This window comes from Onychostruthus taczanowskii, unplaced genomic scaffold, assembly GCF_017590055.1.
Source record: "Onychostruthus taczanowskii isolate IOZ18803 unplaced genomic scaffold, ASM1759005v1 scaffold69, whole genome shotgun sequence".
In the NCBI taxonomy this organism is placed as follows: Eukaryota; Metazoa; Chordata; class Aves; order Passeriformes; family Passeridae; genus Onychostruthus; species Onychostruthus taczanowskii.
The window spans coordinates 2,507,838-2,526,091 of NW_024504676.1; the positions used below are offsets into that span (position 1 = coordinate 2,507,838).

At 36.6% G+C, this 18,254-nt stretch overlaps 1 protein-coding gene across 1 annotated transcript in view; it reads right to left on the reverse strand.

Annotated features, from left to right (window-relative positions):
• Nucleotides 1–210: 210 nt before the first annotated feature.
• PDHX (pyruvate dehydrogenase complex component X) overlaps nucleotides 211–18,254 on the reverse strand; it is a 31,287-nt gene continuing 13,243 nt past the window's right edge. The window contains exons 4-11 of the mRNA XM_041421103.1: nucleotides 16,876–17,069; nucleotides 15,529–15,627; nucleotides 11,048–11,219; nucleotides 9,479–9,626; nucleotides 7,546–7,604; nucleotides 4,862–5,020; nucleotides 2,658–2,722; nucleotides 211–1,404 (exon numbers count right to left, since the gene is read on the reverse strand). Of these exons, the coding sequence (XP_041277037.1) occupies nucleotides 1,140–1,404; nucleotides 2,658–2,722; nucleotides 4,862–5,020; nucleotides 7,546–7,604; nucleotides 9,479–9,626; nucleotides 11,048–11,219; nucleotides 15,529–15,627; nucleotides 16,876–17,069 (1,161 nt within the window). The 3' untranslated portion in view covers nucleotides 211–1,139. The remainder of the gene's footprint in view (nucleotides 1,405–2,657; nucleotides 2,723–4,861; nucleotides 5,021–7,545; nucleotides 7,605–9,478; nucleotides 9,627–11,047; nucleotides 11,220–15,528; nucleotides 15,628–16,875; nucleotides 17,070–18,254) is intronic.

The following is an 18,254-nucleotide window of genomic DNA, read 5'->3' on the forward strand; positions in this document are numbered from 1 at the left end:
CTCCAGTCAAACTAATACTTTGTGAAATTTATGATAGAAGAACTTAAGTTCTTAAGAAGCAAACTCATTTATCAAAAACTCTCACCTCAGTGTTAAGTAAAGGCTGTCTTGCAAGTAGCTGTTTACTTGTTAAGCTGCTGCCATAATTAATTCCTACAAATCATTAGGAAAAAGCAGTTGCACAAAACAGAATAAGACAAACTCCCATAATTCTATTGACAATTTATATTCTCATGAGGTCCTGTAAACACAGTTATTTCATACCATTTACGTGCAATATGTGGTTCCATATTTATATGTAAGAAAGACACCAACTTTATTCTGTTAAAATTCTTGGCCACTGCATTTGAGCCTTAAGCCTCTGAGTTACATTTCAATATACACTGATGATGAAACGCTTTCTACTTACATCTACATTCCATCCATGCAAAGAACAGCATTAATCAGCAACTATTCAAGGTGCAAAATTTGACCTTTCATACTGGGACCTCTATGAGAACACTGCTCGCACAATTAAGTTCTGTTTTTTTCAATACTTAAAGAAGGCTTTGAAGAAAGACTGGAACAAATTTTTAGCAGGTCCTGTTGCAATAGGAGAAAGGGTGATAACTTTAAACTGAAAGCAGGTAGATTCAAACTAGATACAAAGAAGATTTTTACAGTGGGGGTGGTAAAAGACAGTACAGGCTGCCCAGAGAGGCAGAAGATCCCCCATCTCTGGAAACATTTAAGGTCAGGGTGGGTGGGACTCAGAAGACATCCCTGGTCACTGTAGGAGAAGCTGGACTAGATGACCTTTAAAAGTTCCTTCCAACCCAAATTATTCTATTATTCCTTTTTATATTTCATGAAGTTTTATTGAGGTTTTTTACAGATGAGATTGACTTTCCTATGCAAACATGTGCCATTGGTACTATGTGTTTAAAGCAACGTGGTACTTTAACTTCAAAGTCTTTTAGCTTTACAGTACGAAACCTGGTTATTACAGAAGACTAAAATCATGAGTCTTTCACATTAATTCATAAATTAAATATTTTTAACTGTCCGTCTTCAGCTATTTACTCCTCTATACAGAAAAACAACCCTAGGTATATAATAGTTATCTATGCAGTCAAAACAGGAAGCAATCTTCACTGAGTTTAATTTAAGGCCAGTCGCATTGGATTCTCTATATTGGCTTTCAAGGTCTCCAGAAACTTTGAAGCCAGTTCATCATCCACCACTCGACCATCACTCGAGAGAGTCACTGTCATGAGCTGATGCTGCTCAAGTTTCTCATTCCCTTCTTCATCTTCCACAATCTTGAGCTCTGGTCTTGCTCGGCCCACGGCGAGGATGCACGCCTGAGGAGGATTTATGACTGCTGTGAAATCACTGATGCCAAACATGCCCAGATTGGAGATACTGAATAAAACAGAAAAGAGTTTCAGTAACATGAGAAATTGCATATTCCCTCCAAGAAATAATCTATATATAAGAACTACTATGATTTAAATTCCCTCCAAGGCAAAACCCATTAAGTTAAAAATAGATCTAAACTGTTTTCAGTTGAGCACATTCAGATTCTCAAGGGTTTGGAATTTTTGCAATTAAAAATTGTGCACCTTTTAAAAAGTCCCATTTCTTTACAACTATGTATTCTTGCACTGCACACACTGAAGCCAGAATGTAAGCTAACAAAGCAATGTCTTTAAATAGATTTTGCCTTTCCCTATTCCAAGCCAAATATCTTTTAGACTGAACTTCACAACTGCAAGTTACAGTGGCTGCTGGTATCCACTAAGCAATAAAATTTGGGCACCTAGGTATCAACTCAGGCACATGAAAACATTTCTGTCCGTGTCACTACCTGTCAAGTGGTATATTAGGAAAGGCTTGGATTCTTCTGTGACAAGTTGTCTATGGAGAAAGCTGGCCCACCATCTCCTCCTTTCTGGTTACAGTTACAGCAAAGAGTGGAAAAGGATTAAATAGTACAGCCCAACCATCAAATGGCACCACTGCTGTGTTCACCATACACCAGGTCCTTAAGTGTCACATCCACCTGCCTTTTAAACACTTCCAAGGATGGTGATTCATCCACTTCCCTGGACAATCTGTTGCAATGCTTGACAATCCATTTCATGAAGAGTTTTTTCTTAACATCCAAACTAAACTTCCCCTGCTGCAACTTGAGGCAATTTCCTCTCCTCTTGTTACTACCTGGGAGAAGAGGCCAACCCACACCTCTCTACAGCTACACTCCTTTCAGGCAGAAAGAATGAAGAGTGATATGGTCCCTCCTGACTTAACAATCCCAGTTCCCTCAGCTGTTCCTCACAAGACTTGTGCTCCAGACCCTTCACCAGCTCCACTGCCCTTCTCTGGATGCACTCCAAGACCTCAATGTCTTTCTTGTAGGGTTGGAACCAAAACTAAATACAGAACTCAAGGTGTAGCCTCACCACTGCCAAGTACAGATGAAATGAACCTGAAGCAGGGTAATTGGTTCCCCCTGATACAAGACAGTCTAGGTTTGACCCTCAGAATCATCACAAAGAGTTTCATCCTAAACAGAGCAAGATTTTAAAAGCAATGCATTAAAAGACAGTGGAATTGCTGAGGATAAAACAGTTTTGAACCCATGCTGCATGTATTAAATGCTGCTAGAGTTTTACCTAAAAGATCCTCCCTGGTACTCTTCTGGTAGTAGTTTTCCATCTCTGGCCTTCTTTGCTAAAGCCTAAAGAAAAGAAAAGAAAAAAATAGAAATCAGTGTGTTGTAATAGACTAATTCTTTTTATTTCAGTAAGACATTTTAAGTACCATACAGACATAAAGTAAGCAAAAGTCACTTGCTTTTGGATTTAGGGAAGCACCCTCAGCAACACCTGAGGCGTTGTTGCAAGGATTTGGCAAAGAGACTAGGACACAAAACTTCATTTTTCCACCAATATTGGCCATTCAATAAAAGCTGTTCTCTCATCTTACAAATACTGCTCCAGTTTTTACAATGGAACCACCATTCTCCCTGGTGGTCGTAGATTATCTAGCAAAATACTGATGAGAAAAATTCACAGTATTCTTAACATACTTGTTTAAAGCAACTGACATGTACCATTTCAGAACTTTCTACCAGATTGAATTAATGTACTTCTCCCAGTTAAACATTCAACCACCTTTTGAAGGCTACCTTTAAGGCCACTCCTTCTGAGATCTCCATTTCATTTGTGAGACTTTTCTTTAAAATTCAACAGAAGACAGCTTCAAATACAGCCCAAGAAGTTCCTACTATGTTCCAAGATGAGATCGCAGAGTTGTACAAAATTCTAAAATTCGTAATAAGCATGTCAAAGTTACAAGGATACACTGAGCTTTAGTTTAGACTTTTTCTCATCTCTGAATAATTAGTGAAGACAATAGCCATGGGAACAGCATTCACACAACAGGCTCAATATAAGCGTGATGTGTTTGTGCAATTGCATTATTTGAATGATGAAAATCCAGTGCCAGGATGCGTATGACCTGGAAAGAAGTCCACATTAACATGCAGCAGAAGGGAAGATATAAGCAATTATACAAAGAAAGTGCCTGCCAAACTACAGGGAGACTGACAGAGAAGCAGCTGCAGTTCCAGTGCACGCACATCAGGTACGTGTTTGTTTCAGTAATTCAGTAAGAAGTTGAAAAGCAAAATGATGTTGGTGTGGACAGCTATGTCACACATATGCCACTTAAAAGGCAAGGGGAATGCTCACTATCATAGCCCATTGAACACAAGCTGAATTTCCATCATGGGAACTGAAGGACATTGATTTGTGGTAAGAGAGGTTTGCAATACCGCACACTATTTCAGGTATTGGGGAATAGAATGAAAGCACAAAACTGAACAATGCTTCTCTTCTTGTCATTCTATCACAAACCCCACAACAATCTCAGCTGACCTTCCTCCCCAACTAGCTACTACTGTAAGGAATTGTTTTCACAACACACTCAGCATAAAGTAAGAAATATGGACTGGAAAAAAACGTTAAAAACACCCATTTATGAATGTTTTGTGGTATGACCCATCTTTTTCTGCCACAACTTTTTGGCTGTTCCCCTCCATGAACATAGACTATTATGGCTTCTATAGTTCTACATGAAAGGCAAGAATTTATGAAGTGCACTGGTGTCTAGTTTGGGGACACTTTTATGTCCTAGGATCCGTTTCCATTGCATTCCTCAGATGGTGTAGGTCTTTGATTAGCACTCGTTAAATGACAAAAAATGGCCTGTCTTGGGACATTTCATCATTCATTCTACTTTTGCCTGCCAAAAACCACTCCTTTATCTGGCAACAACTGCCACATATCACTCTGACTGGCACCTGCTCTATGCAAAATACTGCTCATTAGTCTGAGGAGTTTAGTGTTACATCCTTAATTGAACCGCATATTGAAAAAAATGCAGACAAAAATACATTCCATAATATAACTGCAAAGAGAATAGAAAAAGCAGACACAAGAAAATTTCTGGGAAAGGGAAAAAACACAAAAAAACCAAAATCTCAAACCTCAAGACTGGAAATACTAATGAAACTAGCATTAAGTAGCATTCTCTTGAGGCTTAAAGAATTACAATTATATTAAATCGCAAAAGTCTGTACAGGTTTATTTTTCAAGCAGTCTAGCCACCATTCAACTAAATAACATAATATTATTGTTGATGAAAAATGGAGTTGCAAAATCAGTAAGAATTTTGAAGTGTAAGTAATGCTGAAACTGCTTTAGTTCCACTGCCTTTGTTATTACTGATGTGTATCTGGGTCACGCTACATTTTCTGCTACAGAAAAGCATACAGCTGCTCTATTCCTCAGCCTGCTGCACATTTCAGACCCACCTTTGCAGAGGCAGCAATTTCCTTTATTCCCTTGGCAGCAACATCTTTTATGATTGGCGTAATGAGCCCTCGGTCCGTTGCCACGGCAATGGAGATGTCAATGGACTGCAGCCGCCTGCAGGCTTCCCCATCCCACGTTACATTCACATCTGGCATTTGCTAAAACAGACAGACAAAAAAAAAAGACAGCTGTTAGAAGAATATCAGTGCAATCAGTTATTAAGAAAAAGGAAATTCCTTTAAGACACATAGCTATCTACAGGCATCCACCAAGTGAAATAGCTTGCACTGATTTTATTCATATTTACTTCATCAAAAGACATGAAATGTATGCACCAGAAACTAAAAATGCAGTACAGACAAAAGTTTGTTTGGTGTTGCTAGGAAAAGACCCCCACATTACTATAAATTTCTTCACAAATACCAGCTTATGATGGCCAGCATGTAAAACCTCAAAGCAGTGCAACTTCTCCCACAAAATAACATCACAGGATGCTGGATTTTAAAGCATGGAAATGGACATCCCACTACACCCGCATGTTGTTTTTCACTGGTGTCTCAAGCACGATTCTCAACAAATAAAATATGCTGCAGGTACACTCACTGTTATTCAGATGCTCTCCTAAAATGCATCAGATTTTTTTTGTGGGTGGACTAAGTTAAAATTGAGATGTTCACTAATAATTTCATTTAGATTGTTTAGCTTAATGAAATTAAGAGGGTATTCCATAAAAATTATGGGAGGGATGCAATATCAAAAGTGACTCTACTGTCTATCTAAAGTATCTGCTCTCCTAGGAAGAAGTGGTATGACAGTATTCTGAGTTCCTATTCTTCAACACCAGAATAAAGGTATTCAAAAGAGATGGTAGGGACAGAATTTGTCACTTCAATAATGAAAGATTTATTTTTAAAGGACAGCTGCTACAGGAGGCTTTGTAACAAAGCCCAACCACTTGAAGGTATCAGCCTATAAGTTTTACTTCCTTCCTGCTCCCTTCTCCCTCCTTGTTCCAGAAAGAAGATTGGTTCTACTGGGCTGTCACCTGGTGAGCCCACTAGCACATTCACAACATCTCAGCTGTCAAATGTCAAGACCAAGCTGAAACACAGAACCCATAACTGGACTGGTGATATCCTAAGTGAAGGAGAAATTTAGCATGTTCAAGAACTAATACAAGCAGTATCTTGTGGTGTGTCATAAACTGTCAAACCAGCTGTAGTCAGCCCATTAAAGCCAGAAGAACACATTTTTCATTGTTCAGAGATAAAATAGTAACAAAATATTCTCTGAAGAGTACCCAGAAAAGAGTCAAACAAACTGCCTTGAATTTCAACTTGAAGATGCATTTACATCACCCAGTTTCATGGGGGAGAGGTACTGGTGGAAGTGGGTTTTCTTTTTTTAAAGCAGTTGCCCACATCTTTTCCTAAAATGCTGGCAGAAAGTAGATGAGAAGTGAGCTTGATCATGAACTTGTTTCCTGATATACTGAGTTAAATCTGTTGGGCCTTTTTTTAATGTATTATTTTAATAGTAAAACAAATGCTAGCATAGCTTTTTAACAAAACAATAGGATAGAAGAATTTTATTGGTTATTTCCATATCTACACAGTGTTATTATCAGCTCAAAAACTAACAGCCCCCTCAGAAGACAAAACACAAAACCTCTTGCTCTCTCTCTCCTGTTCCTTTTACCTGCTCTCTGGTGCAGAGATAAGTTATCCAACACTCACAGCAGCTCATGGTAAACTTTGGGTGTCACTATTTCCTCACAAAAGGTTTCATTAGGCCACTAAAAAAGTTTCTTGTTATGTACACATCTAACAAAAGCAAAGCACACATATTTGGCTCTTCCTTTTGGTTTTGGTATTAACTTGCAGAATTTTTTTTCCAGTCTAAATAAGGCCTCAAATTTCTCTAAGGCACTTGCTTATGAAACTGTGTAGAATCCTGTCTATTTTCTGTCCAAATGAAACATTAAGTTATACCTAAGCTATAGCTCTTAAAATTATACATTAATATTTAGTACATGTTCAGCTAGAAATCTGTTAAGTCTTTTCCAGTCCGGTGTTCTCTCAATTCCATAAATCCATAGGAATAGGAATACTCCCCCAACATAAATTCCTCTCTCAACTTCTAAATAGTTCAAATTATCCTCACAAATGAGAAAACCAGCTCTCACATCCTTTCCAAAGTTTTTATATTACTGTGAGGTAATCCAGGCAATGAGAATTCCTAGCAATGAGCAGACTGGTTGCCAGAAGAATTTTTATTTCAAAGCAGGTATCACTCAATGTGCCGTCAGAATACACCTGAGGTAATAACAAAGTTTGTTTAAGACTTAGATGAATGTTTGCTTATAACTAAAAGAAAGAAGATCTAACTAAGATGAAATGAATGATCTTGGCAATGGCTTTAATCTGCTGACAAAGCAACTACTGTGATTTGCAGATGTTAACTGCAGTAAATGGATTTTTACTAAGAAGCTCTCATTTTTATAGTTCACAACAGAGACAGTGAAGAGAATTTTACCTGGAAACCTAAAAAATCTGACAATAAGCAATACAGAATTACCAGCTTTACTGTGATCCCACTCATATCTCCACATACTCACAAAATACTTTTGTCTCCTAGGCAGTTTACTATTAAAAGGTATTTTTAAAGTCAATTATTTGCGTACCTTCAGAGTAACTGCTGTTGCCTTGATAATAAAATCATTTACAGATACTTTAATGTCATCTGCAAAGGGAAACAGAAAAATTTTAAAAAAGGATAACAATCATTGTTTGTAAGATTTGTTTATCAGTATTTGTGTGATGACAAGATTCTAGTGATTCAGCAGATTTATTTCTTTGAAGCATTAACAGAAAGTCACTTATCTTCAAAATCCAATAATAAAAACAAGAAAACTTTTTTCCCCCTTGGGACAAAAGGCGTATCTACCAAGAAAAATCTCATGCAAAGACACTCAAGAGTTTCAGGAGACTGAAACTGGTAACTGGTAAAATTAGGAGTGGCATCAGAAGCAGGAATAATAGATACAAAACAGATTAGGCCATAAAATTACCCTGAAATGTGTGACATTTACACAATATTAAACTCATCATTCTCACAATTAAAAAAACTACATTACCCTTCCACCACTATCACTACTGTCAGCAAAACTGATCAAGCAGCAAAACTGCCTAATTTTCAAATCTGGTTTATGGCATGTAACATACCTAAATTTAGAAATATTTTTGCAAGGGAAAATAATATATAATAAATAATAATATCAAGTGAAACATTCTTAAGTCATCACAAATTTAGAGGAGTGAACCAATTATCCACTTACCACATAACTGGCCTGCAACATTTGCCATGATTAGTAATCTATGTGCAAGAAGAGAGACAGTATTCCAACAGAACATAATGGAACTTTCAATTACTATGCTGAACTGACAAAATTTTACATCAGACAAACCTGTACCATGATCAAATACACACTGGTTTCTGTTTACATACTATATTCCTAACCCTTGGCAAAAATGTCACAGTCCAGTATTAGAGCAGGAATACAGTTACATGATCCACATCTGGTAATATTTTACCCTGCATCAATGAAGTTTGTAATAGTAGAAACCCCCACAATTTCCATCAGAGGAAACAAAAATGTACCAGGACAAGCTCTGTAGTTCAATGTCATGCAAAGACATACGGCTTTTCCACCTCTGCATTTAAAGGAAATATTAATTAAGAATCAACAACAGCAGGAGAGGTGTGAAAAATTTCAATTGAGTATTCCTAACTAAGATCCTTTTTTGGTTCATTGCTTAAGAACTGCTGCTGTTTAAAAAAATATCAGCATCATAAAATGTCTTTGACATTCATTTGTGAATAAGATACCATTAGGACAAATAACAGGTAGAAAAATGACCTGGGTACTCTTGCATTAAAAATTAGTCATTCAGAACTCCAGGGGAAGGACAAGCAGCTCCTGTATCATCATCTAGGAAATCTGGATATACCTGTCAAATTTAATTTTAGACCACACAAACAGATAAACAAGCATGGCTAGTGACTAGTACAGAACAGTTTGTCTCAGTTTCTCAATCAGTACAGCAATAAAAATGTAAATTAAACCTATTCTGCTGTGTTGTTCTGAATGCAGAGCTCACATGTCTTAGGAAACCTACCATTTGAATCTATAAGCTTTCAAATCATGACAGCAATCATGAAGCTTTAGATCAAAACTTGAAGTGTCTTAGACCTAAAATTATTTTACCCAAGTCACAGACTCAGTACCAGTCTAAGAGGTGCATGTCTTCATCACCAAACAGAGCATCACTACTGCTTATGCAGCCTGGTTATTGTGCAAAATAAGACTTCAGACTGATGTGTAAGTTGGCAAACACTTCTGTCTTCCTATATTTTGACAAGTTGTCCAATTCAGTAATTGCCAGGAACTACAGCTGGAGTCCAACATACTGAAGAAAAAAAACCTATTTGAATGCATAGTGGTCTATCTATACAAAATGTACACCTCCTGGGGAAGTTTATGTAAACAGGAAAAACTAAACATTAGTATAACCACATTAATATTACCACATGCTAAAGTAAATCAGATTACTAACCTTTGGCCAATTCTTTTCTTAATTTCAAAACAGCATCAATGACACAGTCAGCAGCAGCATATGCATGAGGTATGGTGGTTTTAGACTCTGTTAATCTCTTAGCAATAACTCTTCGGATGTTGCTAGCTGGGATTTCTGTGAATGTGCCCTGAAAGAAATCATATGCTGTGTATTAAATATCAGGAGAGCAAACACAGTTCCCCTTTTCTGAAAGTACTCCAGCATTTATGCATTATCATCAGTGACTCCTGCCCATGTCAACTATCCCCTAGGTATCCAAAAGTGATACATTCCAACTAATATGATAAAGACTATCATGTGTTCTAGTCTATTCCTATTAACTGCGATCAACACAACAGGTTTTACAGAATAATTCCATTTTACATAGAATTAACCTTGTTAAAAAAATAATAATAATCCAAGTATTGAGACATTTATTTTCAGCCAGATTATATAAACACTATTCAATCTTCCAGGCTTGGCATATTGCTCAGATTATGCTTTGCTCCATTTAAATTATAAAAGAACACTTCCTTGGTAAACTACGGCTTTTTCAACTCCCTGTGTAGCTCCTTAAGACAGGCTTTGCTGCATCTTTTCTGTTATTCCTCTCTCTCCTTCCAGATAGATCCAATAATGTTTTAATGACCAACTTCTTCCTAGACGCAGAGCAACTTGCAAGAAATCTCTTAAAATATTAGCGACTACAGAAAGCAAGAAGATAAATGATTCTGGGAGACATGATTTTGTATACTTAATCTTTAGCACATATCCCTTGAACATATAAAGGTCCACAGAATCCTTAGGACATACTCAACAGTACCCAAGACACAATAAATTGCAATATGTTCTGGTGCAATCACAGAAACATTTTATTCTATAATGGATCTAAGGCTGAGCTTTCAAGTTTTTTGGCTCTTTGTACAGTGCAAAAAAAAAAAAAAAAAAAAAAGGCAGCATTCCCTGATTAAGAATTGTAGCTACATTGTAAACTTCAAACTAAAAAGATACACCAAATTTAGTTCTAGAGCCAAAAATGTTTTTCATAAAAGCTTTTCAATTTCTACTGATGTCTATTTCATCAGGGGCATTTATTCTTTAAAGAAATATTTTCTGGTATTTCTAGTATTTCAATTTAACACAGAAATTTAATTAGGTTCTAGAGTTTGCACAATTACTGTCCAAGGTAACCACTAAGAAGCCTTTTCCTTCCTCATTTCTTGACAACTCATTAATGGACACTTATATCTTGCAGGAAAGCAAACAAATCAAGCACAGTAAAAATAAATCATCATTCTAGTTTCTCCAAGGCCTGCAATATAAATTTTTTCATCACTCCAATCTGCAAGCTACACAAAATAGTATGCAGACCATCATTTCAAGGATTTCACAGTTTTAATTACATTGCTTAGAATCACTGAAACATACTAAAAACTTCACATCTCTGAGCTTGATATCTGGGTGGCCTTAGTTTCCTTCCTCTTTCTAGATCTAGAAATCTCAGAACTACTTAAGCAGCTTTTGCACTATTCAGCTGTAGCAATGCTGAAGTCTTAGCAGAAGTATTACCAGTGCACCAGGTTGTCCGGGTGTGGAAACTGGTGGAATTGCTGGCCTTGGATAAGAAGTCACAGCTGTTGCTTGTGTAGGAGAAGGCACTGCAGCAGGAGCTGGAGAAACCACAGGTTTCAATTCACTGGGTTTACCTTTCTGCTTCTCTTGCAGAAGTTTAAGAGCATCCCTGGTGATTAAACAAAGTGAAATGCTGACAACAAAGAAACTATTTAACAATACCTAAGTAATACTATTACATCACTTATTCTATTTAATTAGCCACTTCTGTACATTTAAATTTCTGTTGTCAAACCAAACATTAAGAAAGTTATTATTATTAAATGATATTGTTTTTGTGTTGCCTTTCTGGTATCTTTTTAGTAAATTCTCATTAACTTCCATTAATAAAAGGGCCTGAATATGCAGTAACAGAAAACATTTGTGCTAGAGAAGCATAACAATCATCATCACTAACTGTAAGCATGCAAAGTGATTTTTGAATTGCATTAACAATTCTTCTAAATCAAAGAGTACATTTATTCAGGCTACAAAGTCTAAAAAAAAAGCTGTGTCATCTGTTGTATTTGTAATAATCTGAATTTAATGTAATGTAGTGTTAAGAGAAAATTGAGTAATGCATTTGTCACTCATTTCTCTGCACCTTTCTGAGATAAATTTGCAGAGTTGGGCACAAATGTTATACAGGCCCATACTTCCAAACACCACACTGGAGAAAGAAAGTCAAAGCGTTCAAAGCAAGGATTTTTTACTGATACAGCTACCATCACAAAATTTTCCTGTTGTGGACGCAGTATGACGGAGAGGAGAGACTCCCATCTCCAAGCCATGACGCTGTGTCTGCCCCAGGGGCACTGCATTCATAAAGCAACAAGCTAGAGACCAGCACCTACGAGGCTGAACAGCAGTAACTGCATTTCCACCACCACTGCCAACTGCAAGGCAAGTCAGTTGTACATCTCCTCTCTTTATGCTCCAGATCTGCTAACAAAAGTCTTACAATTGCTGACTCAGTTCAATTTATTCTTACCTTCAACACATACTTCAACAAACAATATTGCGAACAAAAAAGCAAATGAACTCAAGGTAAAATTTTTCCTAATTAGAAGTTGTTACTTGTTTTCCCAAATGAACATGCTGGCTAAAATTTCTTTTAAAATTAAATGTTTATTATTTGACACAACTACTGTATCAGGAAAAAATATTAGATTTGATAGAATGAAAATCATTCCTTACCACTACAATTTGCGACATAAAAAGTAACTGCATGACATAATGCAAGCATCTTCATTAACATTTAGAAGCTACCAAAAATTTGTTAAGGGCTTGCACTTGGGAGTCATAGGAGAGACCATCTGGTTTTGGTGGTTTTTAGTGTGTTAATTGGAAAATGGATTGCCAAAATTAAGCTTATTTTTAGATTAAAAATTCACTCAAGACTTTCTGAAACTAGTTTGTACAAAAGACATATATAAAAATCAAAGTTCACATGTATTTGTTATACATATGAATAGAGATCGTCCCATCAATTCCGAATTATTTAACTGGTTAAGAAAAACAGGTACAGCAGTGTTATGACTGTCATGGTTGCAACACTGCAAGCCTGAATATAAGCAGAGTTAGAAGAGGCATCAAAGCACGTAACATTAAACATGTTTAAGTAAAAGTCAGATAAACAGATATTTTATTACAACTGGAAAAGGAAGGGTTGGTCACATCTTTTCTATAAATTCTATCAACATGGGTCAGTAACAGAGGAAGAGAACAGAGGTAACAAACATCAAAGAGCAGCCACCTTTGCAGAAAAGATATGAAAGTTTAGTAAATGTTTATTAAAGAAAAATATGCCTTACCAAACTGTTATTATTAGAAATATGCAGATCCCGGCAACTCTATTACACTTCAGTTTACCACTACTACAGAAGTGTGTCATCTTTTCACTTCATGTTAGCCAAAACCCAAAGAATGGTGAAAGCAAACTGAGTATTTTGTGTTCAAGATATACTTTTCTTGATACAAGTTGGGTTAAACAGACACTTAAGAATCACTGAGGATCCAACAGTGGAACAAGAGATGCCTGGATTGACACAAGCTTCCTGTGGGGGCAGTTATTGTAACTAAATTGCACCCAATCCCTTTCATATGTTCCATATTCCCTTTCCACATGTTTACACACCTGTTTACTCAATTCATAGATTTCCTGCAAGAAGGCAAATGGTCAGCAGAGATTCAGAGCACATCAGAAACTTCCAGGTATCAGATTTACTGCACTATCGTTATAGAAGGAACTCATTCCTCCCACATATCAGCTAACAAATTGCACACAGCAGAGATCCCAGGGTCAGTTCATACTCAGTACATGCACATGAATTTCATCTCCAGAAAAACAGCACTCCAGGGGTGTGCTGTGTGTTCTCTGTAAGCTGAAAATGCCTGAGCAGCTCAGAGATCCCAAGACACACTGACTTAACAACAGCTGGGAGCAACAGGGCCTCAGAAAAACACAGTTCTCAATAACCAGCCTTTTCATGGTTGCATTTATAAATCCCTAGACCACTATGAAGTAGAATGGGAAAGGGCAGTAGTAGTTAAAACCATCAATTTTAATATAGCTCTCCCAAACAGTGTCTGAGCTGATGAGTACATGGTACAATCTTTGACAAGAATTTGTGAGTTATTTTGTACTGGCACACCAATTTTCCAGGACATTTTTGAAGAAAATGATATTAAGTGATACAAGAGGATATTACTTAGAAATAACAAATAAAAAAACCCTGCCACTCTATTAAAAAAAAAATCACTCAAAACCAACAAGAAAATAGGCAGGAAAAAAACAACAGCAATTAGAATACATAAGAGAAATAGAAATAGAAATATACAGATAAATAAAACAAAGTATTGGCCTACTAAGGGAGAATGTCATGACAGAGAATGCCAGTAGAGTGGAAGTTCCAACTGCTTTTGCAAGTTTTACAGTGAATTGAATTTAAAGATAGAAAGCTGGGGCAAAGAATCTTGCTTGCTTATATAACTCGCTATCTTTCTTGTAGTCTGGTGAGTGCAGTAAAGGAAATATTTCCCTGAATATCTGCAGCAGCTCTCTATAAAAATCTGCACATTTCATTTCAAACTGAATATCATAACAGTCTGTAGGCATCTGAAAGATTAACCCCATTTCAAAACAATGGTTAAAAAACTCCAGACATTCTTCATCTTAAACTGACATTTTATAGTCAAATCTTCTGTATGAAAAAAGCAGTTCTAAAAAGAAATTATTTTGCTAGATAATTCTCATAACTACAGAAAAATCTTTGCTAGATCTCCATGACAACTAGGAAGTGTTAATTTGTTAGTTCAAAGTCCTAGAGGGTTTCCACCTGCCATAGCCTCATTACACACCATAAATTACCATTACACTTACATAATTAAGAAAGAACTCTGATGATTTGCTGTTACATAGCATATTCTATCTACTCAAGTCCTTATTACATCTCAACTCAGTCAAAGGTCATAAGAAAAAACAAATGGTTTGAAAAACTGTCTGCCACTTTCCTGGCTCCAGTTCCAAGTTACACTGACCTGGTCCTGGTTGTCTCTGAATGGAACTAAAATAACAGTACCCAGCAAAGTCTGTGTAAGTGACTGATGGTACTTGTCAAAAGAAATAATTTTACTGAGAACAAAAATACTAATTTCTGCCAAAATCATCACTTCCAATAACATACATACTCATGTGAAGAGAATGCATCACTTCAAGGCTAAATGCACTGAATCTACCACATTTTTTTACATTCAGTTTTCACACTCAAAGGCTTGAGTGCCAATAATTATATTGCAATACTCACAAAGGTATAAAAACCTACTACATCATAACAAACCACAGCTTGGTAAACAAATGTTCTTTAAATCATAGAGAGGAAAAAGAAAAATGGGAGAAAAACAGAATTCTGGAATTTCTCATCATTACACTTCATTGCTCTCCCCAACCTAATAAAAATAGGAAAAAATAAAAATCCTACAGATTTCAGAGCAGAACTACAGGAAAAAAAAAAGCAAAAGATCTCAACTCCCTAAAGAAAAGGAGTTGAAGAACATACCAGAAAACTGGTATTTTATTTTGATTCTGTATGCATCTTGGCAAGTAAAATTCTTGAGATGCACAGTGGTAACTAACATTGGTGCTTAGGAAGCAATAGCTGCCATTAGGCTGAGCTGCAGGAAATGTGACAGAAGTACCACACAGCTAAGATGGGACTTAAAAAATACAAATATATGTTCTGGTTTTTTTTCTAATTAAGGCCTTCTTCAAATACTGCCTAACCCATTCTCCCTATCTTTTCAACAGATTTTTCCAATTTAACTAAAACCATCCATAAGAAAAGTGGAACAAAAACATGGCTTTTTTAAGAAGCAAACTTTAATCTAATGGAGATTACTCTAATATCAAAAGTTGTAGGTTTACCAAATTATCTACATACTCTTTAGTGAAGATTCCTCGAGGCCCAGTAGGTGTAACATTGCTTGGATCTAGTCCATGTGTCTCCAAAATGTTGCGAGCTGCAGGACTTAAGCGAACCCTGAAGAAATTAGAGGGAAAATTTAAATTATTTTAATAGTAAGATTAACTTATTTAATTAATGTACATCACAAGAAACTACATTTGTCTCTGGTCAACTACAAAGCACAGTACACTGGCACAGAGTACCCAGTGCATCTTAATATGATTAGCTTTCTGAAACGAGGAGAAAAGCCAACATCTAGAGAAAATGTTTTGGAATTCTTAGATACAAAGCAACAACACACTCATAAAAGAATAAATACTTGGTTTCAAGTCTTTCCACAAAAATCTGCTATTCATTATTTCCCAAAGGAGACTATATTTGCACCTCATTGAATTTTAAGAATGGTCCATTAAGCCCTGGCCAAAAAAACCCCATGTCATAAATGATCATTTGGTTCCAAACATGCTGATACATCTCTAACAGCTGCAGTGAAACAGCACTTCTGCTCTTTGGTACTAAAATGAAAGACATAATCCTTTTAAGGATCATCCTCCTGCTACAGGTAATGCCTGGGCAATGACCTCAGCTGTCGCTCACTTGCATGAGAAAAGCCTAAATCCTGGCAGCATTTAGAACACAGCAAACCAACAGACAGAAAAGGTAATGAGGTTTGGGGAGAAAAAAATAAGCACAAATAAGGAGAGATACCTCCAAACAGGATATATGCTGGGACACAAAGTGATTGCGGATTATTGCTACCTGACTAACACTCTGGAGCTGACCCCTCCTCCAAGGTGTTTGCAATGCTTAGAATACCAACAGATCCAAACCAAACTAACAGAGCAGATAAAGCAACTGGTTTAAGTTTTTCACACTCCACTGTTATGAAAATATTAGAATAATTTTTTTCTAATATCAAAAATGTGAGAGATTGTAAGGACTTTGGAGTGTGCCACGTATTTTTTCTCCTCAAATAAACAGAAAACAAGTCATAGATACCCTTGGCATCTGATGCATAAGCACCATTATCCATCCTGTATTAGCACAACTTCTTTCCAACTGTAAGCTCAGAATCATTCATAATTTAATTGCAGGACAGAATATAAGTACATTTAATTCTAATAACATTATGTTGCTTGTGTTGACTTACTGGGCTTAAGAGCAAATAAATGGTCTAGGCTTGCAAGGTTTATCACCTTACTCATACTGAAACACTCTCAAAATAACAGCCTACTACTTAGGTAAAAAGGGACAAAAAATATTTCTTGGTTCAGTTCCACTGATCTAATGAAGAGCTTCATTTCATAACAAACAGAAACTTACTGCAATTTCCCAGGCTGATGTTGCAGTTTAGGAGGGGCTGAAACTGAAGGAGCTGCAGGAGCAGGTGCTGGTGGAGCCACAGAAGATGGACCACCAGCATCAGCTGGTATTTCAACTTGTTTCCAGTCCTGGCCTTCCTCTACCAGCAGACCAATTAGTGAGCCCAAGCGAACATTTTTGCTTCCTTCTTCCACCTAAATTGAGAACATTAAGTTACATATTACACTGTCTGCTCTGATATGACTAAAACCAGTAGATGTCAAAGTTTCAGACATATTAACAACAATTCATCAGTAAGATATATTCCATTTTATTGCTACTATTAATAAGATATTGCAAGACTGAAATTAATTATAATTGCTATTATAAGAAGAGGAACATTAAATTATGCCCCAAATCCCATACACCTAAAGTTAGCACTCAGAACTCAAAGTAACTTTTTGTACGTGCAGCCTTTGCAGCTCAGAACTAGGATAGAAAAAGAAAAATTATTACAATTCTGCTTAACTTTTCATCTCCTGGATTTTTGAGTCACTGCTACATTTTCATTAATCACAATAAAAAAACCTCTGCATAAACCTCAATGAACCCTAGAATCTCAGATGCAGAAAGAGCTGAAATAAATAGAAGGACTCTAGGTACTAGAATGACTGGGGTCTTCCTACTGAGCCCTTGGCTCCTGCTGTGTCGCAGTGTCTGGTCACCTGGCCAGTGCCACAGGTCCCTGTGCCTTTTGCTGGGCAAAGGGTCAGCACCAGGTCAAGGCTCCTTTTCTGGTGCTCCCACCACATCAAAACCTGCAGCTCCCACTGCAGCTGCACATCCAGTACCTGCTCTAAGTCTATTCCTCAACAATTAATTACAGTTCTTAAACAATCACTCCTCATCTATTTTGTCCCAAATTGAACCGTGTTTCACGGAAAAAAAAACAAGTGTTAATTTAAGAAGCAACTCTACTGAAAGAATAATCATCACTCTGAAATCACCCTTCTAATATTTCATTCAGTTATTTAATCTTTTATTGCATTTTACACTGAATCAGATGTGATCATTAAAAGACCTAGTCAGACAGAGAAGAAATAAAGATGCATGAGTTTCTATTTTACTGTTAGCCTGCTCTTCCAAAACCATATATAGATTATACAGTCCAGAAAAACCAAGGGTTATAGAAGTTGAATTAATTTAACCTAATGAACCTCCTATCTTTAAATGCAAAACCCAAAGCATTATGCAGACAGTGCACTCATATGACTCAAGTTTTCCATACTGAACTCTGTCAAGATGGTTCAGAATTGTAGCCGGCATCAAAAGACACACATTTTTGTCTCATTTCTTTTAGGAAATGTGTGAAATTCAGCCAGATGCTAGCTCAGAGGCAC